The sequence below is a fragment of the Anastrepha ludens genome, chromosome 2 (assembly GCF_028408465.1).
Source record: "Anastrepha ludens isolate Willacy chromosome 2, idAnaLude1.1, whole genome shotgun sequence".
Taxonomy (NCBI): Eukaryota; Metazoa; Arthropoda; class Insecta; order Diptera; family Tephritidae; genus Anastrepha; species Anastrepha ludens.
In genome coordinates this window covers 127,746,775-127,770,236 of record NC_071498.1, presented here as the reverse complement: position 1 = coordinate 127,770,236, position 23,462 = coordinate 127,746,775, and the positions used below count along the sequence as shown (strand labels likewise).

Sequence of the window (23,462 nt, the reverse complement as noted above, 5' to 3'; positions counted from 1 at the left end):
ATCGACTTGATTTGTGACTTCTCTAAACGCGAATTTTTGAACTTCCATTCGGCACTTTGACGCTTAGTTTCAGGTGGAAAAACTATGTTTCATCACCATGTCTCATTACCACAATGCTCTAAAGTAGGGACGGGCAGCAGCGTGGCACGCTCGCAGCAGAGCGTGCTAGCAAAGTGCTAGATGGGGGGGCGACAAACTTACATTAGAAGGGTAAGCAATAGGCGTGTACGTATATTAATCACTTCTGAGCAACGCATATGTGTTTGTAAAAAAGAGAGTGAAGCTTTGCTAACAGCAAAGTTACCAGATTAGGGGACTTCATTCCATGTTAAGGGATTTCGAAGTGTTGATCGTTCATATGAAATAATAAAAGCTTTTGGTTTTTTTTATTGGAAACGCTTCTTTGAATATTAACATCATCTTTGCAAATTTCTATTTTATTTACTTTTATAATTTTTGTAAACAAGAAGCATAGGCGATTTTATAATCAAGAAGTTTGAACATTCGCATGTCAAAGTTTCATAGTTGCTAAACTATGTGGAGATAAATTTGTACTGACAAATCGGTGTATATTTTTCTGAATGAAAAAAATGTCTTCGTTTACATATAAGTATGTATGTATATCGTATGTTTTTATATTAGTGCATTTTTTTTTAAAGAATGCTGGTCACAACAGCGAGCAGTAATCTCAACCAGCCATGTTTTATTTAAACAATGGATGTTATACATTTTATTTTGTTAAAAAGGACAATTTATACATGTTTCCATTAAAAAGAAATAGAGGATTTTTTCAAAAAACATTGAGGAAATTATCATAGCAGAGTGGGTATTCTTGGTGAGTACTTAGTTGCTCTCAAATTCAAATCACACACATATGGCAATGCGCACAGTATGACAAAGTACACAAAAATGATTAGAGAAATTTGTTTGCATTCGCTCATGGATTTCGCACCATCGGTGGCAACGCAAACCACTTTTCGTCATGATACACACATACGTTCAGTACATTCATTAACACATTGAAATAAATCTTCACCTTTAGTCGTCCCTGTCACTGGAATAATCTCCAAAAGTTCTTCACATATATTTAGGTGGGCATCAACTCCTCGGATAAAAATCGCCAATTGGGCTATGTCGGATATATCTGTACTTTTGTCAATTGCCAATGAAATCGCTGTGAATGATTTTATACGCTCTTTTAACTGCGATTCTGTAATTTCCGCCATTTCATCTACTCGTCTGCTTATAGTTCTACGAGATAAGGGGACAAAAATCCTACTGCTTTTAATATACAAAACTTCACCAATTCGCCATCCGGAAATGCACGATTCTCACGAACAAGGTTTAACGCGATTTCATAATTTGCACGCTTTGCATCCAACGTAATCTTCGCTTTCCTAAGAAATTAAAAAAAAAATTTGAATAATTTGAATTTTTCCGACCTTCTGTAATTTGGCACATCGAATCGGGCTCTTCGTTTAGACTTAAGGATTTGTATATACTTTTCCTTTCTTTTCCTACATATTCATCATAATCACTCCTGTGCAGCTCATAATGTCTCTTTATGTTAAAAACCTTACACACCACACGTTTTTCACATACAAGGCATTGTGATTCTCCGTCTACATATTTGCATAAAAAAGTTACACTCCACTTCGCTGAACCAAATGTTTTATATTTAATATTTTATTTAACTTTGTTTATCTAAATTAAAAGTTAAAACAGAGTAATATATTACACATTAGAAATAAATTTAGGTTTTTGTCGGCAGTTGAACACTGTGCACTTTGTTTTGACGTTCGCCGTTTCAAATTTTTAAATAGAATTTTCAGCACTTTCACTGCATCCACACCATACAAATACACTTAATATTAGTGGTTTTTTATGCGACAATAATATGTAACTTACGGTCTCAAAAAATATCGTCGAAAAATGAAGAAATCACGAAAAAACTAATTTTATTTATGAAATGTCAAAACTTATGAGTAAGAGTTGCCGCAGTTGTTAAATGTGGGATTCAATTCTGGGTATTGTTGATTTTATTATTCATAATTTATATACATAAGTGTATACTCATAGTTGTTTGTTTTTATTTGCAGTTGTCCATATCAGAGCGTATTGGATTTAGATGGGCGAAATTAGTTATAAATCACGTCCACTTTTTGTGAAAAATAAAAGAAAAAATGGTATCATTCAGTAGCTAAAAATTCTGAAACATTCGACAAACTTCGGTAGCTGAAGAGAGTTTGCAGTTTTATAAAGTAATTTGCTAAAAAAATTGATTTTCTGGATTTCTTAGCTCAATTTAAAAAAATATATCCGATCTCAAAAACCATTTAAGTAATCATAACATAAGTGTGAATAATTTACAGATTCGTCAGTATATGCAGTGATCAATATTATTGAAGATTTAACTGACATTGCTTTCCAATATGTAAGATTTTAATTTAATCTCAAATTAATTTCTTAATTTTCTTTACATCTAGCAATTAAAAAACAGTATTACGCGAACTTTTGAAATGTTTAATTGCTTGTTTATTGTTGTTCATTATCTTAATTCATTATTATAATAGAAAGTGTAATATGTATTAAATTTAGTTATTGAAGTAAAATGTACCAAAAAAACCTATTTTTTTAGAAATTTGTTGATATGAAGTTAAAAGTTGGCATCCCTGGTAAGAATTCAAGAATAATTGCTCTCTCATTCAGGGTACAAACACAGACACAACTCGCTCAATTTTTCTGTTTCTTCCCTGTGCTTTGTTATCCCCCTTCACCTAGCACTTTTACGCACGCAGAAGCACACGCTGCTGCACAGTGCAAATGTGCTGAGTTTGCCCATCACTACTCTAAAGGAACTTCTTCTCTTTTCTCGCCTCTTTAATAAGGTCTTTCGAATCTTGAATTCTGAGCAATTTTTGCTCCCCAATTAACTTGTGCGGAATAAAACGTTCACTGACCTTTCTTAAGCTCAAATAATCAGTTGAAATGCGATAAATCGATGTTTTGGAGATTTTCAAATCCGATTCCATGAATTTCAACCAAGATTACGGTTCATTTTTGATAAATTTATGACCAATTACGATGGAGTTTTCGGTGATTACTGATTTTGGGCGGCCCGTATGTTCATTGTCATTTATATCCTCATAACGATCTCTGAAACGTGTAAACCACTCATGAACTCTGGCACGAGATAGACATTCATCGCCGTGCACTTTTTTCATCAATGCCAATGTTTCGGTAAACGTTTTGCCGATTACAAAACAAAACTTGATATTAGCTCTTTGTTCGAAACTCAATTTTGTACCGATGACACAAATATACTGACACTTTGGATGCAATAACTTCGCTTCCATGGAACGGAATGTCACCAATCTTTCACTGGAAGTCAGCTAGGGATGTAGCTTCCAACGCACTAACACATTAAAAAGATGGCGCCATCAGAAAGGTTTTTATGACGCCAGTCTTATTTATTTTGGACTTCACTTTGTAAGTTATAGATTAGATAGTTTGCGGGGTTATGCGAATTTAAACAAAGCTTTTCGGAGTGGCTAAGCTGAAATCACTTAAGCTTCCACCCTCTTTACAACATCTGTGATGCTTTGCGCCTTATATTATGAATAGATGCATTAATTAACTTCAAATTACACACCTCAATCCCATTAAAAAAAAGTGCGTGTAGCGTAGGACACATAACAGAAGTGAAACTTTCAAGGCAGACAAGGAAAGAGGGAGAGACCCGAGAGAGAATGAGAGAGAGAAAGAGAGAGAGAAATAATATATATATCTAAATAAATTCACAACATTTGCAGAGAATACAAATAGACAAAATTTTAAAAAAATCGAAGAAGGGTCGACCGGTGTAGGTAAACGCCGGCCACAAACCGTGGCAACAACGCGCACTACTCCGAGCGTTTATCACAGGCACAAACGCAGTAACGACCAAAAAACGCCCCAAACAGTAGGCACCAAGGAAATATAACGCCAAAAAGTAGGCACCAAAAATATATTTCCTACAATTTTGCACCAACAAACAAGCGCCAAAAAGTAAGCAGTGTTATATCGCACTAGAAATTAGCAACCACAAGAAATAACTCAGGAAAAATAGCCTAAAGTGTATCTAAGATATATATAAGGTGTAGCTCTCTCTCCTTTTCCTCTACGTTATATCTTTTTTCTCTCTCGCGGGACGAAAATGCCCAAAACGCTGCATGGCCTTGAAATTTTACTCTCCATTCCTGCTCGTCCATCGACGCCTAAGAAGTTTTACTTCAAAAATCTATAAAAGAACCTTGAAAAATTTAATAAGATAATGAGTTTGGGATGTATTAAAACCGCCAATTTCTCTATCATATTAAACATCATGCTTCAATAAATTTTAGTGTCTTCTCCTTTTGAGGTTTTGGCCAATAAAATGTGTGATTTTTCCCATTGTGTATTGGAAGGTGTAACGTCAACAGAAATTCATAAACAAATTTCAAGATATCGGAGTCGTGTTGTCCACCGAAAACCTTTCCCTCCGAAAGGGCATCTCCTGCCGTAATGCCTACGTGTAGGCTTTCCTCGTAATCACATTCATTTGTGGAGATTTCGTGATATATTATTTTCAATATTTTTCTCAATATCTTCCTCTTAATCACTTTCCACGACACTTCCAAAACGAAGTCGTCTTGGCTTAATTTCGCATGCAGATATTTTGCTCTGGCGTACATATATATATAATCAAACTTCAACTCATTTTTTTTAATATTTATAATGAACTTTATTAAACCAAATATGTACCACTTTGGTCGACCACCTTTTGCCATTTTTCTTCTAGAGACATTATTCCATCAGTGTAAAGCTTTTGGGGTTTCTCGGCGAAAAACTGCGACAAGTAATTTTCACAGACTTCTCTTGAAGCCAACTTTACTCCAATAAGGGAGTTCTGCATTGACCGAAACAAATGGTAGCCCGATGATGCAAGGTTAGGGCTATATAGTGGATGCATCAAAACTTCCCAGCCAAGCTCTCCCAGTTTTTGCCGTGTCATCAAAGATGTGTGTGACCTAGCGTTGTCCTGATGGAAGACGACGCCCTTTCTGCTGATTAGTTCTGGCCGTTTTTTTTTTTTCGATTGCTTGCTTCAATCTCATCAGTTGTTGACAGTAAAGTGTAGAATCAATCGTTCGAGCAGACTGGAGCAGCTCATAGTGGATGATTCCTTTCCAATCCCACCAAACACTCAGCATAACCTTTCGAGGCGTCAATCCTGGATTTGCGACCATTTGTTGAGTTTCACCACCCTTGCACCATGATCTTTTTCGCACATTATTGTCGTATTTGATCCACTTTTCGTCTCCTGTTACCATTCGCTTCAGAAATGGTTCGATTTCATTTCGTTTTAGCAAAGAATCGCAGATGTTAATTCGGTCCATTAAATTTTTCACAGACAATTCATGTGGTGCCCAAACATCGAGCTTCTTTTTGTAACCAGCCTTTTCTAAATGGTTCAAAACCGTTTGATGATTAATGTTTAGTTCCTTGGCGATGTCATGGCAGCTTATGTGACGGTCCTGGTCAATCTGTTCCATAATTGCATCGACTTTTTCAAAGATAGTCCGACAGGAGCGAGGTGCATCTATCACATCGAAATTTCCAGAACGGAAGCGAGCGAACCATTGTTGTGCTACACGAACTTTTACAGCATCGTCTCCGTAAACTTCACAAATTTCATTGGTGGCTTGCGTGGCATTCTTTCCTTTCTTATACAAAAATTTCAAAAAATAGCAAATTTCTTCATTATTTTCACTCATTTTTGAACAGTTATAACTTTTTTTCAACTTCTCCGAATTTAATTTTTTTTTGGTTAAATGAAGCTTAAAATGTCACCTTTCTGACACCATATGATATGACACAATGTGATTGGTAGCACTGGAGATAGATGAATCCAACGAAATCTATTGACAAAATACGAAAAGACTTTTTCGACTACCTATATAATTATATAAAATAATAAACATTGTAATTAAAAACTGAAGCAAAACCGTTGTTTACTTTCTGAAACCTTTACAATAAAATATTTTGTCTACAAAAGCTTATTAATCCACAAAAAATTACGCAAAAGCATGTGGCTGAACCGGATTGATCAAGTAAATATCATTCATCAGCTTAACATTTTACCAATAGAGCACTACGGTAAGCAAACAGCTGCCAAAGCAACTCTCAGACTAAGAGAAATCGGCCTACCAAAGAGGACACTCCTCAATTTTAGAACAATTCCCCTGCATTCCCAACACAACGGATTTCTGTAGAACCAAGGACATCAATTGTAATAAATCCTTTGTCACAGTATTTCCTTCCAAAGAGGAATGGGATAACGGGCTCATTGTTAAGATAAATGACTTAAACATCTACACAGATGGCTCAAAACTGGATAACAAAGTAGGTGGAGGGGTCTACTCCGACAAACTCGGAGTATGCAAATCATTTCGCTTACCTGATCATTGCAGTGTATTTCAAGCGGAAGTCACTGCCATAAAAGAGGGGCTTAAAGAAATAAAAACGAGAGTATTATCCACAAATGAAGTCTTCATTTACTCGGACAGTCAAGCAGCAATAAAAGCGCTGGAATCAAAAACGCACTCGTCAAAAACAGTTCTAGAATGTTTTAAACTACTAGATGACGTATCTAAGTGCTACAAGGTGCACCTTATCTGGGTACCAGGCCACAGGAACATTCCAGGAAATTGTAAGGCGGATGAACTTGCAAGAGCCGGTACAACGCTCGATCTCGAACCGGATAAGGCGCTGATACCCATGCCTATAGCCACTTGTAAATTACTTATAGACAGGGAAACCATCAAAAAGGTAAATACAATCTGGCAAAACCTCACAACATGCGAACTAAGCAGACAGACATGGCCGAACTGGAACAGCGGTCGATCGAAGATCTTGCTAAGATTCAACAGGGAATCTATAAGAAAAATGATAGGTGTATTAACAGGTCATTGCTTAATAGGCAGCCACGCTAGAAGGTTAGGACTACCTTACTTCGATTTCTGTAGAAGCTGTCTAAATACAGAAGAAGAGGAAACAGTCAGACACCTTTTATGTGAGTGTGAAAGCCTAGCCAGGAGAAGGCTGCGCACCCTCGATACAGCATTTCTAACCGATGTAGCGGATATAGCCCATCTAAAACTAACGAAGCTCTGCTCGTTTATTAAAGCAACCGGATGGTTTGAAAGGGAACACGTAGAGTAAGGAGAAGCTCCAGTGGTATCACAATGGACCTGCCGAAGGTCTAAGTGTGTCTTACGACAACCACCCTACCTACCTACCTACCTTCATCAGCTAGAAAATGTACTGAACTAATTTGGGTCTCGAAACTGGATGGAAAAAATATAAGCCAAGGCAAGTACTAAAAATAGTGTAATTGAAAAATGAAAATAAATCAAACTGTGAGTTTATAGGAAGGACCTCTAATGGTCCCAAGTATGCAAAAATTGGAATATGGCGAGCGGAACTCCTGTGCCAACCTAAAGCTGATTTAATACTAATAAAATATTAAGGGAGTTTTATTACAAAAATAGTTCATCCAATAATAGTTTTTTATTCATTTCTATTATCTTAGTGTTTCTGATAACAGAAATGAATAAAAAAATATTCTTAAATTAATTATTTTTTTAATAAAACAGGGAGTATTTCGGACATAGCACAGACACAAAACATTTTTTTTAAATCAATTAACGTTTTTTTATTTCTTCTTCGTAAGCATTGCTTCAGGGTTGGTGCTTCGGTGGCTAGGCTGACTTTTTCTCAGCCACAAACATAATTCTTATTTAGCTGCGTCAATAAACTTGTAGACACAAGTTTGCATTCCAGCTTCTGTAAATATGCTTGTATGATTATGCTGCGTTCTATTGCAAACGACAAAAAAAAAAAACAAGGAAGAGAAAAAACAACTGCTGAACAATCGCCTTGGCAACATTAGCCAATTAATTTTCAATTTGCCTTAACTGATCGGCGGCCAACGATGATGCGCCTGTGCAGAAATGGCGCTACCTGATGTTAAACGAGAATATAATTGTAGATAGTATCGGATATTGGCAGCTAGATAGAGCGTTTAAATGTGCCATCTACATGGTAGACGGGCTGATATACACCCAAATACACCCGAATATATACCACAGCTGTGTCCACATATAAATACATATGTGAGTGTAAGGAATATGGCAATACAACGAGGAAATTTGCAAACTATGCAAGTGCCGGTGTCTTATGTGTATACAGTGGCGGACAATGAAATCCAGAGCAGATAGTCGGAATGAACTAGTTAGTTGTATATATAAAGGGTGGTTAAATTTCAAGGGCCGGTGTTGATTTTGAATAAAATACAATTTTTTAGGAAATTATTGTTATTTCTCTTTATTATGATAATATTGGTATGGCTCAATTACCTATGGAACAAAATATTGGCCAAATGGCCATAAAAAGTTCGTTATCATCTCACGATAGCGAACACTATTCACAGTAACTGCCTGGCCGGCCTCATTTTGGAAAAAATACAGCCCAATGATGCCGCCGGTCCATAAACCGCACCGAACAGTCACTCTTTGTGGGTGCATTGGTTTTTCGGCAATCACTTTTCAATTATCATTCGCCCAAATGCGGCAATTCTGCTTATTGACGAATCCACTGAGGTGAAAATGTGCTTCATCACTGAAGATGATTTTCTTTATGAAATGCGCGATATGCATTTTGATTTGAACGCCCGTTTTCATAATAAGCATGAATAACTTTAACGCGTTGCTCGTTTGTGTATCTTTCTATGGTTCAAATTGAATTAGTCTGAAATTGAAAAATATCAAATGAAATGCAGAAAAAAAATTGACTTTTTGGCGTGGTTCACACCCAACATCGGTCCTTGAAATTTAACCACACCTTACATCGATTGCTACTTTACCTTCCGAGGTGGAATGCTTGCACTGCAATAGAACTATTGAAAGATGTGTGGAGGAGAGAGCAGGCTGATAGAAACTGGGAACTAAAGTCTTCAGCTCTGTTCAGCATTCAAAATCCCTTCAACAACACCGAAGATTTCCCGGACAAAACACAACTACAACTAACTACTGGACCGGACAGTATACATACATATGTTGGTGGCTAAAGACCGCTAAGGAAACATGGACAAATACGTGTTTGATGATCAACTTCTTCTTCTTCTTCTTAGCTTCACAATCCGTGGTGGACTATAACTTCAATTTTTCTCCAATTTATTCTATCCATGGCTAAATCGCTCCAGTTGTGTACGTTCATATGCTTAAGATCTGATTCGACGCCATCTAGCCATCGCTTTCGTGGGCGTCCTCTTTTTCTTTATCCAATGGGTGTTAAAATAAAAGCTTTCTAGCATTTTTCTCTTTCGGCATGCGCAGTACGTGCCCAATTCATCTAATTCGAAGTCAACAAAGAGGCAAAATATATGAATTTTATATTCGTAAAACTTTTCGAATATCTGGTGGACAATAAAACCTTGATCAATCTTTGAGCGGTTGTTTCTAAAACCACATTGGTAATCGTCTAGGATGTCTTCAGCATAAATATTCAGTCTTTCAAATAGAATGTTAGTAAATACTTTATAATCTGTATTAAGTAAAGATATGCCTCTGTAATTTTGGCATTCAGTTTTATGTCCTTTTTTGTGTATAGGTACTATTATGCTTGATGCCCATCCAGTGGGTATTTCATTTGAATGCCATATTTGGTTTACTAAGGTGAATATTTGTTTATGTTGTTCATATCCACCGTATTTCAGAAGTTCTGCGGGTATTCCATCTTCACCACAGCTTTTGTGGTTTTTAAGTTTTCTTATAGCCTTATAGTACTTCGTCAAAGCTAGGTTCTACAACATAGATTTCGGCCGTATGTACTACCTGTTCCTCCTTTCTTGTATTATCGTAGTTTTCTTTGTTAAGTAGTTCGTTGAAATATTCTTTCCACCTTTCACCACGTGAAGGCGATGTAAGGGGATTGGAAAAAAGAGGTGAAAGGCTTCATTTCTTTCGATTTGCCATCTCGTTGCACATTCTTTCCCTTTGATGATAAACAAGACATTCATAATGAAGATGACGAAAATACTGCAAATTATAAGTTTTCGTTTTATTTTATTAATATTGAATGGTCTATGATGGTCGCTGGTTTTCTAAAAGGTCTTATTAGAAAGTTAGAAATTTTGTGGAAATTTGCTGCATTTTTCTGCTTTATATAACTAAAGCATTCAATTGAGATACTAATTAGTAATTTTTTTATCAATTTATCTTTTACAAAAGACAGGTATTTTTTCAAATTTTTATATACAAAGTACTGTTATGTAATTATGAATTTCAAATGAAGAGCGTTTAGTTAACCTTAGAGCAACAACAGTTTTTTGAAAAGAGGTCACAATTTTTTAAAAAATAAGGTTTTTAATTTTTCGTAGGTCTGACTTTTGTCCCTAATATGTTAGAGGATGGTTCCATATGTAGAAGTTTACGCAAGTGGAGAAAGTTATCTATCGCCATTCACTTGGGAGTGGCCAGGACGATTCTTTTACAAATGTTCCAAGCAGCTCATATCATATCTTCCAGGAATAACCCAAATATCCGAACACCCGTTCGAGAGTGAGCCAACGTGAAAATGCGAAGCATCCCAGAATTGCTGGCTGTGCGCTGGATTTGGGAGCCGCCACGTAAAAATCACCCACAATGAAAACACGAACAAAGCCTCGGATGAGAACTTCATATACTGATGGCGACCCCTGTAAATGAACTAAGGACTACGATTTGAGGGCATGCACCGGGAATGTACGGTCCCTTAAGGGGGAAGGTGTCTCTGCCCGGCTGGTTAATGTCTTCGTGAGAGCAAAGGCTGACAAAGGGAGAGTTTTCAACCTCTCGCTCATTTGCGCCATCGCCTGAAGGGCGATCCGACCAAATATTTCTTCTATGCCCACCTGAACGTTCCTATGAGCGCTGCCCCCGCCACGACATAAAAGTCGTGCTTGGCGACTTCAACGGCAGAGTGGGCAAAGAGGGAATTTTTGGTCCCACACTCGGAAAATTAAGCCTGCAAAACTAAACATTCAGAGTTCGCCGGGGTCCGAAACTTGGTAGGCTGCAGCACCAGATTCCAGCATAAGAAAATACACCAACACCAACATGGCTCTTCTGATCAAGAAACACGTAACCAGATCGATCATGTTGTGATAGGTGGAAGACACGCTTCTAGTGTTTTAGATGTACGTACGTTTCGAGGACCCAACGCCGACTCGGATCTTGTTGCAGCCAAAGTACGCACACGCCTCTGTGCAGCAAAAAACGTACATCTACCTATGCAAAGAATGTTCGACATCGAAAAGCTGCAACCACAACAGACAACCAAACGATTCGTCTCTCGACTCTCACTCCTGCTCTTAGAGAGTACTGTCCAACAAACGGGCATGCACGAGCAATGGAGCAACATTTCTCGTTCTCTACGTACCATCGCCGAAGAAGAAATCGGATTCCAGCGAGCCCGTAAAAACAGTTGGTTAACTGTTAAAAAATTGATTTAGGCCCAATAACCAGCTGAGTGCTGTGCAGTGTTATTTGTAAACCTGTGTAATTCTCGATCAGTGGTAGAACATATCCAAACTAAGAGTTGAAATCAGTTGCTGATCTCACTATCACTGTGTTTTGATTTGCAGCTTCTAAAAACTGACCAATAACCAATGGGATTGATTGAATGCTTTTAATCTCCCTTTTAGTATGAACATTTTCTTTTGATACATTGCGCTATTTCTCCTTAGAATAATTTTCTGGTATTTCAAGAAAGTTGCCGGTTTTTTGAAGTTTTTTATATTGCACATACAAATTGTTCAAGGAACTATTGGCATCTTTCAACTTAAAGTCAGCACAGCCTGTTTTTCCGGAATAAGCAAATCCAAAATTTTTAATATGAAAGCCCATTATGAATTTTAATTAATTTTTACATGAAATAAATAAAAGTAAATCATACGAATAAAATAAATTATTTGTATTTCTAGCTAAGAGCAACTCATCAGCCACCCTTTGTTAGTCTACTTTGTTCGGTTAGGTAACGCACTGTTTGGTGAGGTTAGATAGGTGCCTCAAAGAGTAGGACTCACTTGGATTAATTTGTCAACTGAAAGTAGGAAACGGGAAGGAAAGAAGAATAAGTTAGGGTATATCAAGGCTACTTAAGACTTTTAACTGCTCACTTTGGGTTATCTGGGTTAGCACTTAAACAAAATTGGTCGCTCAGAGACCATCATTTACCGATTCTGTGAAATGGGCACTGAAAATTCAAAACACATTCTTTGTAAATGCCCTGCACTAGTTAAAAAAAGGACACAACAACTTGGAGCATTCAAATAAATTATAACAATAAATCCCAGAATGTCCCAAATAGTTTAAAAAGACTTAAAATATAGAGAGATGGCTCTTTTTGTCGCAGTGTGAAGTAGCCTAACACTAATAATAGGGTAAGTTATGTACAGTGATTGCCACATTATGGAGGAGGAGCTCACTTAGGTCTGGATGCGCAATGTGATACCTGTAGTCTTGGCTGAGGCTTTTCCTCAAATTCCAAATGTGGTTAAACTACTTCGACTCTGTAATAAACGATGAGAAGTTGTAGATGTCTAAGGACTGTAAATCTGCTTGTGAAGGCCGAAATACCTGAATCTTGTCCTAGCGAAAGTAGGGCAGCCAAGAAAAAAGTACCGAAAAGATCGCAATTCATCTATTTTTTTAAGTTATATTATTAGGTGCGCAACTAAGTTCTCGCTGTTTTTTTGATGAAAATACAACTTTATTCTGAAAAAATGGTTACAAGTGAATCATTGAAAGTATTGTTCATCGCTGGCTACTACTTCTTCTTCCATCTTCTTGGTAGATCTCGTATATCGTTGCAGTAAAACTGTTTATCTCTTGAGGATATCCACAGATCAAGCCATTTTTTGATGTCTTCATATGAATGGAACTGCTGGTCACCTAGACCACGTGCCATCGATCGGAACAGATGATAATCAGACGGCGCAATATCTGGAGAATATGGCGGGTGGGGTAAGATTTCCCACTTCAGTGTTTCCGGTAATTTTTAACGGGTTTGGCCACGTGTGGCCGAGCGTTGTCATGCTGTAGAATCACTTTTTTGCGGTCGCATCGCAATCGCATCAATTGAAGTCGATACCGATATCCAGTGTTGGTTTCGCTTGGTTTTAAGAGTTAATAATAAATAACACCAACTTGGTCCCACCAAACACATAGCATAACCTTCGCAGCGTCAATATTTGGCCGAGGCGACCACGTAGAAGCATGGCCGGGCAGTCCCCATGACTTTCTTTTCTTTGGGTTGCTGTAATGAATCCAGTTTTCATCACCCGTCACGATGCGATAAAGAAACCCCTTCCTTTTTTGCTGCTGGACCAGTTGTTCACAGGCGAAAAAAGAAAAAACGACGTTCAACATCCCTTGGTTTTAACTCATAAGGAACACAAGTCCCCTGATTCTGAATCATTCCGAAAGCATGCAATCGCTTGGAAATGGATTGATGGGTAACTTCTAATACTGAAATAAGCTCTTCTTGCCTTTGACATGGATCCTCATTGAGCAATGCCTCCAATTCAGCGTCTTCGAAGGTTTTTGGCCTTCCTTCAGGCGGACTGTCGTCAACATTAAAATCACCGTCTTTGAAGCGACGGAACCAATCTCGGTACGTTGTTTCACTTAAATCAGCAACTCCATAAACTTTGTGTAGCTCTCGATGGGCCTCAGCAGCCGTGTTTTTTCGAAAGAAAGAGGAAAGTCAACACTTCCCGCAAATGACGATTATTCGGCACAAAATCAGACATTTTCACAAAACCAAAAGTATAGGATGCCAAAATAAAATCAGTAATGTGTCGAAGCAGTTTGTTAACCATATGTCGAAGCTTGGTTTATGATGTTTAGGTTATGTTAGAATCGACTAGCACACACTGTTGGGGGCATCTATTGACAAACAGCGGGAACTTAGTTGCACACCTAATAAAAAAGATTTCATTGAACATTTACAATTTTTAATTGTTAAAATGCAATTATAGCCCCAGAGATGTACAGGAAATTTGCACTTATGTAAAAAGGTATGCATGTGAGTGTGTACGAGTAATGCAGCCATTCGAACAGCAATACTTTGTCTATTTTGAGCGCACACTAACACACGCACATTGTGATATTTTATGTTGTTTACGTATTTCTCTTTAGCCATTGCCATTGCATTCCCTCAAAATGTTCAACAGCGACGAATTAGAAGTGCCACTCAATCATCAATGCATTTTTGGGCAGTTATGTTGTGATTTCGACGACGACTTGGCTAAGCTGCTTGTAGACTTGCAACAATTAACGCGCATTACAAGCGAATACGCGCCGCAAACGACACTTCAAAACAACTCGTCGAACACAAGCACACACACGCACACGGATGCTTATGAACCTGGGCGCATACGTACATATACAGGGTGCATACGGTAGTTGAGGACATGCATATATGGCATATGGCTATAACGGCGCGAAACCATTATTTTTGTTTTTACTAATTAGTATTGGGTCCAAACGTCTGGCTGTTGCTGTGCTGGTGTCACAAACACTCCGGCAGCATTTCATATTGGTTAGGTTAGGTTGACCTGGCTGGCTGAAAGCCAGCACATAGACCTATTGGTCCTTAGTGTTACCAGATGGAGCTAGACCTTTACGTTTCTTTGTAGTAGACATCTTGTCATACGTCTGCGTCTTTTGCGAATGTAAGTAAACTCTGAAGCTCTATCCCCGAGAGGCATCCTAACTTCTCATATTGTAAAGCTCCTGTGTTTTTTGAGGATAAGGCGCACACGCTACCAATACCCCACACCATTTTCCCAAACGTTGCATATAAGATGCCCTCCGCTATTTGATTACTTTGGATGATGTAGTTTTGGCCTCCATCTGCATTTGCTGATTTAGCCACCTTAATAACTTCCAATAATCGGTAGGAACATCCGTATTTTGTCGTTGCAAGAGTTTTAAGGCATACTCTGGACTTACCGTGCGCGGTATCAGCACCTTAGCTTTCGGTATCGTTGGTATGTAACTCCGATCCACGATTGCAAGAGATGCCCCTTCCCATAGGCCTTGAAGTTTTTTCACCGCTTCTTTAACCCATATGAGAATGGGCTCGTTTTTATATTTTATTATCTTGACGCCGCTGAATCAACCTGCTCCATCAAATGTAGGTATTGTTGCGCTCGGATAAGCGTCAATTTTTGCGAACAGAGCCTCCAATAGTTTCATCTCAACTACCTTTCATTGCTCCTGCGTTATCTGTTCCAACGAGTTTCTGCGGTCACTCGCTGACTGCCGCCGCTGCTTTAGATGTTGATGGCTTTTCACCGTCTCTCGGTGAGTGCTTCCCGATTGGTTTTACAGCGTCACCTTTACACTTTCTTTTTGTGTTGGGCATCTTTGGGTTCGATGCGGCACATCCAGCACGTGTTGCAAAATATGCGCGGCCTTTTTCTACTTCCTCCCTAGCCCATGCCAGTCTTTCCGCTTCTGCTTGCGCCAGATTGGCCATGCCACAAAGGCGGTTGCAGATTTTGACCGCTGTATTGTATCGCGACTTAACTCCTCCTTACTTCACTTTACTCTAGGCCCTTTCGTACTGTCCGAAATGGCACCATCGAGTTTTACCGGAGAGTGAAGTAAAGCATCGTCTTCTGCGGTATATACGCTAGCTGTGCTTTCCAGGTCCGAGTCTACTTGAACTATCGCACCCGCACGCTGCATAGCGATTTTGCTTTTCGTGTTTGTGTTGGCAGTATTAATACATCTACTATAACCTGCTCCCGTTATAGTAGACGTGTGGCCGCTGGCGACACAGCTTCCGTCTTCACTGTGCCCGCCGGTGGTAGCAGCCTATTCTCCTAGCGACGTTTGGGTTAGTATCCTAATCCGTGTGTTACCCTTTTCCACCTCCATATGAGTTTTAATTTCAGGTATCTCCAAACCATAGCGTTTTATTTCTATCCGCCAGGAATCTCATTAGCAATGATCTTTGTATTAGTCCCCCGACCACCCCTTGGGGTAACATATAAAGTTAGTCACCGCGGAGAGAAAGGGGAGGTCGTACATCGATCTTAGCTGGACATCACCTGCCCACATTGCTATTAGGTAGACCTGGTTAAACCTAATCTCATGCAATGCAGACAGTGGTGCCCATTGCCCAGTCGGAGCTCACGAGGAGGAACTAACTACGAGGATTTTTGCCAATCTTTCATATTGGCAGAGAGGAGAAACTTTAACCATTTTGTTGCCCTGATGCGATTTTCTGACGCGGCTTCTTCAGCTTCTAAAGCCAAACCTTCTGTCCATCTCTTTTTATCGTTTCGAGCTCTACGTTTTACATTTCGATGGATCTGACTGTACGATATATGGCACTCCGACGTAAGGCTTCGCGTTTTGGTCTCGTCTAGCCGTTCTTTCTTCATTTTACACCGTTGTAGAAGATCCAAGCCTTCGCTCGAAATCCATGGTTTGCGCTTCTTCTCAGGTAAACCGATGTAGAATTTTGCAGCTCCGTTAAATGTATTTTCTATTTTCTTCCATTCAGTCTTAAGATTGGAAGGTTGAATATTTCTATGACCACATAACACCGAACTTATGGCCGCCTAACTCCACAGCTGTTAATCCGCTGGATTACCACGTGTAGGGCGCAGCTAAGCGTGAAACCAAAAGGCATCCTCTTAACACTATTTTATCTCTGAAGGCTGCAATTTATACCGTTATGGAGCAAGGAGTTTCCGAATGCAGATCGAGGAAGTTATTGCAGCTGATGGAAATTTTATTAAATGATTTTTATATAGTGAAAAAGATTCGTGAAGTTGTATTAAATTTTGTTCAAAATAGAACCAAATTTGTTTTACTCTCAAATTAACCTCAAATACCGTACGCACCCTGTACATATGTGTGGGTACTTATAAATACCTTTTTTTTACCTATAAATACTTGAGTTTGTATAGATAAAAACACAAACTAGAAAAAGTGCATTGTGTGCATTCGAAGAAGGACAGCGGCGTCATCGTGTCAACTGCATGACATTTGCCATAAATTCAATACGGTAAAAAGAGCAAAAACAAAAAACAAGAGTATTTGGAAAAACCGTAAATTTGAGAAAAAATGAATGAACGAAACTGCATTGTCATGAATGGTAAAAACAAATCAATAGTCATTGTGAAAGGCAAAACTGCTGCGTGCAACATGGAGCGCGAACGTGCATAAGAGCAACAACAAACAAAGCAACGGAAGGAAAACGAATAGAAATAAATAAATAAACTGTGAAAATGTCTGTCCACATATGTTTGTGCTTGTATTTGTAGAATATAGAAAAAATCATGGAGTGCGCTTGTCAACCGAATTGGTGTGATTGGCAAAACGGCTGACATTGTTGCACCAACAAATCAAGCAACCAAGCAACCGAGCAACCTGCCAACTAACAAGTACTGCTGCCGTGCGGCAACATTGCGACTGCAAACGGTAGTGCCGCAGCAACTGTTGCAACTGTAGTGTAGTAGTTGCAGCCACTTGACGTTGATGGGTGATTGCAATAATTTTTTGCTGTTCCAATCCAACTTCTTTACTCACTCTACGCTGCTGCTTGCCACTGCGTTGCCTCCATGCAGCTCACTGCAGCTTGACGGTGTTTCGTGCAACCTCATTTTGGCAATCATCAATCAAGCAATCAAATTTTCTTATAAAGTTTAAGTTTTAAAAGAAGTTGCACGTGCATGTGGCATTTCGTAGCGATGATTTGTGTGCGGGCATTTCTGTGTGTGTGTGTGTGTGTATGTGTGTGGCATTTATGCGCGCCGAAAGTATTTGTTTTAGACACAACTGAGCAATGACAACATTTTGGTTTACAATGCAGCCGTGGAGTGGGTAAAAAATTTAGAAGATGCTCAGCATCATTTTCAGCAACGCGCCAAATCAATTTCATGCAAAAAACGAAAAAAAAGATAAGAGGTAAAACACTTGCGGCTATCAGCTGTAAAAAGATCGTCTGGCATTTAATACACGGATTTTAGCCGACAACCAACATGGCTTGTAAAAATGTTTGCCTTCATATCTAGAGGGTATTTTAAGAGACGCGCCAAGATGTTGTTCTAAAAGGAAGCATGTACAAATTAAGATTATTTCAGGTTTTACTACTCTTATATAACAGGGACCATGAGAACTACCCCAACTGCTGGCATGGAAGCGCTTTAAAATTTACCACCGCTACATTTAGCCATTCAAAAGGAAGCTACTATGCTAGCACTCTCTTTTGATATGAAAAAAAAACTTAAACCAGGAGATCTTACTGGACACCTCAACATCTTGAACAGCGTGCAACATGCAGTATGCATAACCCAGGCGAATGAACCTGTACTCAATTTTATTAAGAGATACAAGGTCATCTTCCCATCTAGGGAAGAGTGGAACACTAGCACAACATGGCTAAATGATGACTCACAAAAATGATACACAGATGGTTCCAAAACGCACCAAGGAGTGGGAGCGGCAACAGTGAACACACAATCTTTACCCACACACACACAAATATTTACCACTGGGTACAGGCACTGTGTTTTTCCACGCGGAGCTCTTCGCCATAATGGAAACAGTGGAAATCATATCTATAAGCGGGTTCGAGAAGGTAAAAATGAAAATACAGGGTGAACGATACGAAGTGTTACCTATTCAAAAGCCCATCACTTTTTTGAGTGAAATTAGTTTTTATTGATTTCAAAGACAAAATTGTTCAAAAATGATTACAATTTTAACAAAGCTGTTGGGTTCATTTCGACAACATCGATATACCTCTTGTTGAGTTCACTTCAACAACATCGATATACCTTTTTCATCGCTATACATATTTGCATTTCATTATTCTTTTATCGCTCTTACGCATTGTTCGTCAGTCAACTCGGATGTCAACTCTCTATCTAAATAAATGATTGTATTAAATAAATTTTAGTTTTTCTTTCAACGGATTTAATTGTGAATTTAAGTGCCTTTCAAAGCAGAAAAAACCGCCGCAACCATTTCTGGTCCTTCGAGCCGGATTACCGCGATAATTTAATTCCATATAGTCTACACCGCGTTATATTAACATAACCTATTTTACCGCACCCGCAAAATGTCCGCATTCGTAAAAACACGTGATTCCGCGCTAAATGCTATAAAAAGGTACATGACCAAGAGCAACGACGAAGCATTTGTGTTAGATTTAGAAAATGTCGAAAGTTATCTGCAGTTATTAAATGAGCAGTGGGTACGATTTAAGACAGCCCAAGATGAAGTCGAGCTTTCTTGTGGTGCAGATAACATCGATGTCGAACAGACCGCGCGCATCCAGGCCGAGACCTGGTACGTTACAGCGCTATCACAATTTAGGCGTGTACAGAAGTGTAGAACCGAATCAGTTGCGAATTCTACAAATCCGCATCCCACTGTGTCAGCAGCAATTAAACTACCTAAAATGGAACTTCCATCCTTCGCGGGCAATTCCACTGAGTGGGTCGCCTTCTACGACGCTTTTGTTACCCTCGTAGATTCTAACTCTTCATTGTCAGGTGGTCAAAAGCTACACTACTTACGTAGCTGCTTAAAGGGTGATGCGCTTAGCATTATCAGCGGTTTCCAAATTTGCGATGCCAACTATACGGAGGCATGGAATCTTCTGAAGTCGCGATATAAAGTCATGCGAGTTATTGTCGAAGCGCACTTTCGGGCAATTGCAGAGATACGTAAATCGACGAGCGACACTGCTGACTCCATTAAGAACGTGTTGAATGCATTCCAACAACACATAAGGGAACTTAAGGCTTTAGGGCGACCAGTGGATTTTTGGGACGATTGGTTAGTACATGAAACTGTAACCAGACTCTCCTACGAAACTCGCAAACAGTGGGAGTTGTCACTCACTAGCGACGATCCTCCTACCTTCGAAGACCTTTCGTCCTTTTTGGAAATAAGGTGTCGCTCATTATCGATGATATCAACGCCGGCAACCCAGTCATGGCCAGGAAAACCGAACAATCAAAAATTGGTCGGAAAATCGGCAAAGGTTTTTCATGCCACCGCAGATCAATCGCGTTGTACGTATTGTAACGCAGGTCACAGAATTTATTCTTGTGAAAAATTCCGTAGTTTAGATGCAAACGCTAGACTCAATTTTGTGAAAGATTTCAAGGCGTGCTTAAACTGCCTAAGTACCGGACATTTTAAGGAACGCTGCAATAGCGCGTCTTCCTGTCGAATATGTCGGCAGCGCCACCATACATTGCTTCATAGTTCGCCAGAGGCATCCACCTCTTCCCACGTCGTCGACTCACCCCGCACCGCTGCAGGTACGTTACCCGCCGCTAGCTTGCTCCCGCAAACCGCTGTCACATCCGCCTCCGCTTGCCTTAATTCCAAGGTTAACCCAATGCATAAACCACAAAACGCTGTGTTGCTATCAACCGCCCTAGTAAAGGTACGTGATTCTGCTGATCGATGGCAGAATGCTCGCTTATTATTCGATTCAGGTTCTCACGCCACATTCATAACTGAGGCATGCGTACAACGTCTAGGTCTAGCTCGCAAATCTTCGTCCATATTTGTAACGGGAAATTGGCGCTTCTCAGGGTGGCCGTTGCAGAGGCGAAACGACGTTATTCCTTTCTTCGCGACATTCAAGTGAATGCTACCCCATCAATGCATTAATTTTACAAAAGATTACGGGCGATTTGCCGTCGCAGAGTTTAAGCGTTCCTGAATGGTCTCACATCAAGGGACTGTTCTTAGCTGACCCGCACTTCATGGAACCCGGCCGTGTAGACATCTTAGTGGGCATGGACTATATGGATCGATTCATTTTAACTGAGCTGCGTAAAGGCCCACCTGGCACGCCAATAATACAGAAAACAGTCTTTGGCTGGACGTTGTGTGGAAACGTAGATACATCCGTTCCACCCGCAAACCATATACAATCATTACACTGTGATGTACATTTAGATAGAGCATTGGCTAGATTGTGGGAACTTGAAGAAGCACCGCAAACACGATATCTTACCCACGAGGAGCGGTACTGCGAAGAACATTTTGAATCAACTCATATTAGGAAACCGGACGGACGCTTTGTAGTGGAGTTGCCACTCAAGGTCGACGTGCCATTAGGTGAATCAAGGAGTCTCGCCGTACGAAACTTATTACGCATGGAGCGCAGATTTGCCGGTGATCAGGATCTGTGGACACGCTATAACGAATTCATGCAGGAATTAATTGAAATGGGTCATATGGAGGTCGTGCCTAAAACGAACTATGCGAAATATTATATGCCACACCATGCTGTCGTAAAGGAGTCCAGCGTTACGACAAAATTGCGAGTTGTGTTTAACGCGTCTGCTAAAACCACAACGGGGAATTCCCTCAACGATGCGCTTTATGTTGGTCCTCAATTACAAGAAGACTTGTACTCCATACTTTTGCGCTTTAGAATGCACAAATTCGCAGTAACTGCAGACGTTGCAAAAATGTATCGACAAATCTGTGTTTCAGCTAAACATGTCGACTTACATCGAATTGTTTGGCGCTCTAACCCATCTCTACCTATTACAGATTACCGCATGCTACGCGTAACTTATGGAATTGCGTCCGCCTCGCATTTGGCTGTCAAATCGATGCAACAAACCGCGAAACAATCTTCCAATACTTTTCAGAAAGCAGTCGACGTAATTCTTAAAGACTTTTACATGGACGATCTTCTCACTGGTGCGTCTAGCAAGTCGGAACTTAAAGCATTGCAGCGAAATGTGTCCGATATTCTACGGGAAGGTGGGTTCGAGTTAAGAAAATGGGCGTCAAATTGTACAGAGCTAAATGAGACTATCGCTAGAGAATCCAAGAACATATCACACTACACCGTAGATGGCAACAATGTACATGCTCTGGGACTAATTTGGTATATGGAAGAGGACTATTTTACATTTTCCATTTCTCCAGGAGAACCGCCCCACGTCTTAACTAAGAGAGCATTTCTGGTCGATGCCAGCAAACTTTTTGATCCATTGAGTTTACTTTCACCCGCAACAATCAGGTCGAAAATGTTGTTTCAGGACATCTGGCGTTCCAACACTGGATGGGACGACCCAGTACCAGATACGATAGGCAAGGTGTGGCTTGATCATCGTTCGCAATTACAACTTTTATCTGAACTTAAGGTCAACCGTTGGGTTGGAGTCGGGACGATAGGCTCATTTACTGAGTTGCACGTTTTTGCCGACGCTTCCGAGCGCGCCTATGCCGCAGTCATATATGCGCGCACTGTACATAGGGATGGTCACATTACAATCGGCTTAATTTCATCAAAGACTAAAGTTGCCCCGCTAAAAACAACAACGCTACCTCGCCTCGAGTTGTGTGCCGCACATCTCGCCGCAAAATTGGTCAAGGCCGTCATGCAAAGTTGGAAGGATTTTTGCTGTCCACTGGTAGCATGGACAGATTCCACCATTACGTTGGCGTGGCTGCAAGCACATCCTAATAAATGGGAAACATTCGTCGCAAACCGTGTCGCCTATATTCACGAGGTCCTGCCTCCCGAGTGCTGGAACCATATACGCTCTGAAAGCAATCCTGCGGACTGCGCATCCAGAGGTATATCTCCGCTTCAACTTATGCATCATGAGTTATGGTGGTTCGGACCTGACTTCTTACGCGAAGAGGAACAGTTCTGGAAGCAGCCCGCGCAAATAATGCATAAAACCGAAATAGGCTTACGAAAGGTTAAGGCTTGTATCGCAGCTACTGACGTTCACTGGTCGGTCATCACAAAATACTCATCTTATTCGATTATCGCTTATGTATTGAGATTTATACACAATACCCGCTCTAGCTCGCTTGGAATCAATAACAAAAAAACGTGGTTTCCTAATTGTCAGTAGTTGCTGGAATCCGAGCGAAGATTAATCAGGTATACACAAAATTTCTATTTTTCTAATGAACTACGTTGTTGCAGGGAAAAAAGGCCAATTAAACTGCGTAGTAGTTTGCTGCGATTACAACCGTTTCTCGATTCGTTCGGAATCCTTCGTGTTGGAGGTCGGCTGAAATCCGCAGATGTTGCAAATGATGTCAGACACCCCGTTATACTGCCAAAAAACTCTCCGCTTTCAAAACTCGTTGTTTTGGATATACATCACTATACGCTACATGCAGGCCCCCGTATAATGCAAGTAATCCTGCAACGCCGGTATTGGGTCGTTGGTGCCCGCAACTTAATTCGTAATATCTATCGCAAATGTGTAAAATGTACCGCTTTAAATCGCAAGCTCGCAACACAATCAATGGGTGATCTTCCTTCGTCCCGCATAACGTACGCTCGCTGCTTCGTTCGTACAGCAGTAGACT

At 39.9% G+C, this 23,462-nt stretch overlaps 1 protein-coding gene across 1 annotated transcript; it reads left to right on the top strand.

The window, feature by feature from the left end:
• Window positions 1-19,206: 19,206 nt before the first annotated feature.
• On the top strand, window positions 19,207-22,996 carry LOC128854896 (uncharacterized). The gene is made up of 2 exons (XM_054089355.1): window positions 19,207-20,547; window positions 20,699-22,996. Exons 1-2 carry the CDS (start codon window positions 19,207-19,209, stop codon window positions 22,994-22,996), a joined length of 3,639 nt encoding a protein of 1,212 aa, XP_053945330.1.
• The last annotated feature ends 466 nt before the right edge of the window (window positions 22,997-23,462 follow it).

Bases quoted from the DNA above. Each gene is read 5' to 3' on its own strand.
- LOC128854896 (XM_054089355.1), top strand. From the start codon at position 19,207: ATGTCCGCATTCGTAAAAACACGTGATTCCGCGCTAAATGCTATAAAA. The intron at 20,548-20,698 runs GTACGTGATTCT...GGCGCTTCTCAG, and splicing joins TATCAACCGCCCTAGTAAAG to GGTGGCCGTTGCAGAGGCGA.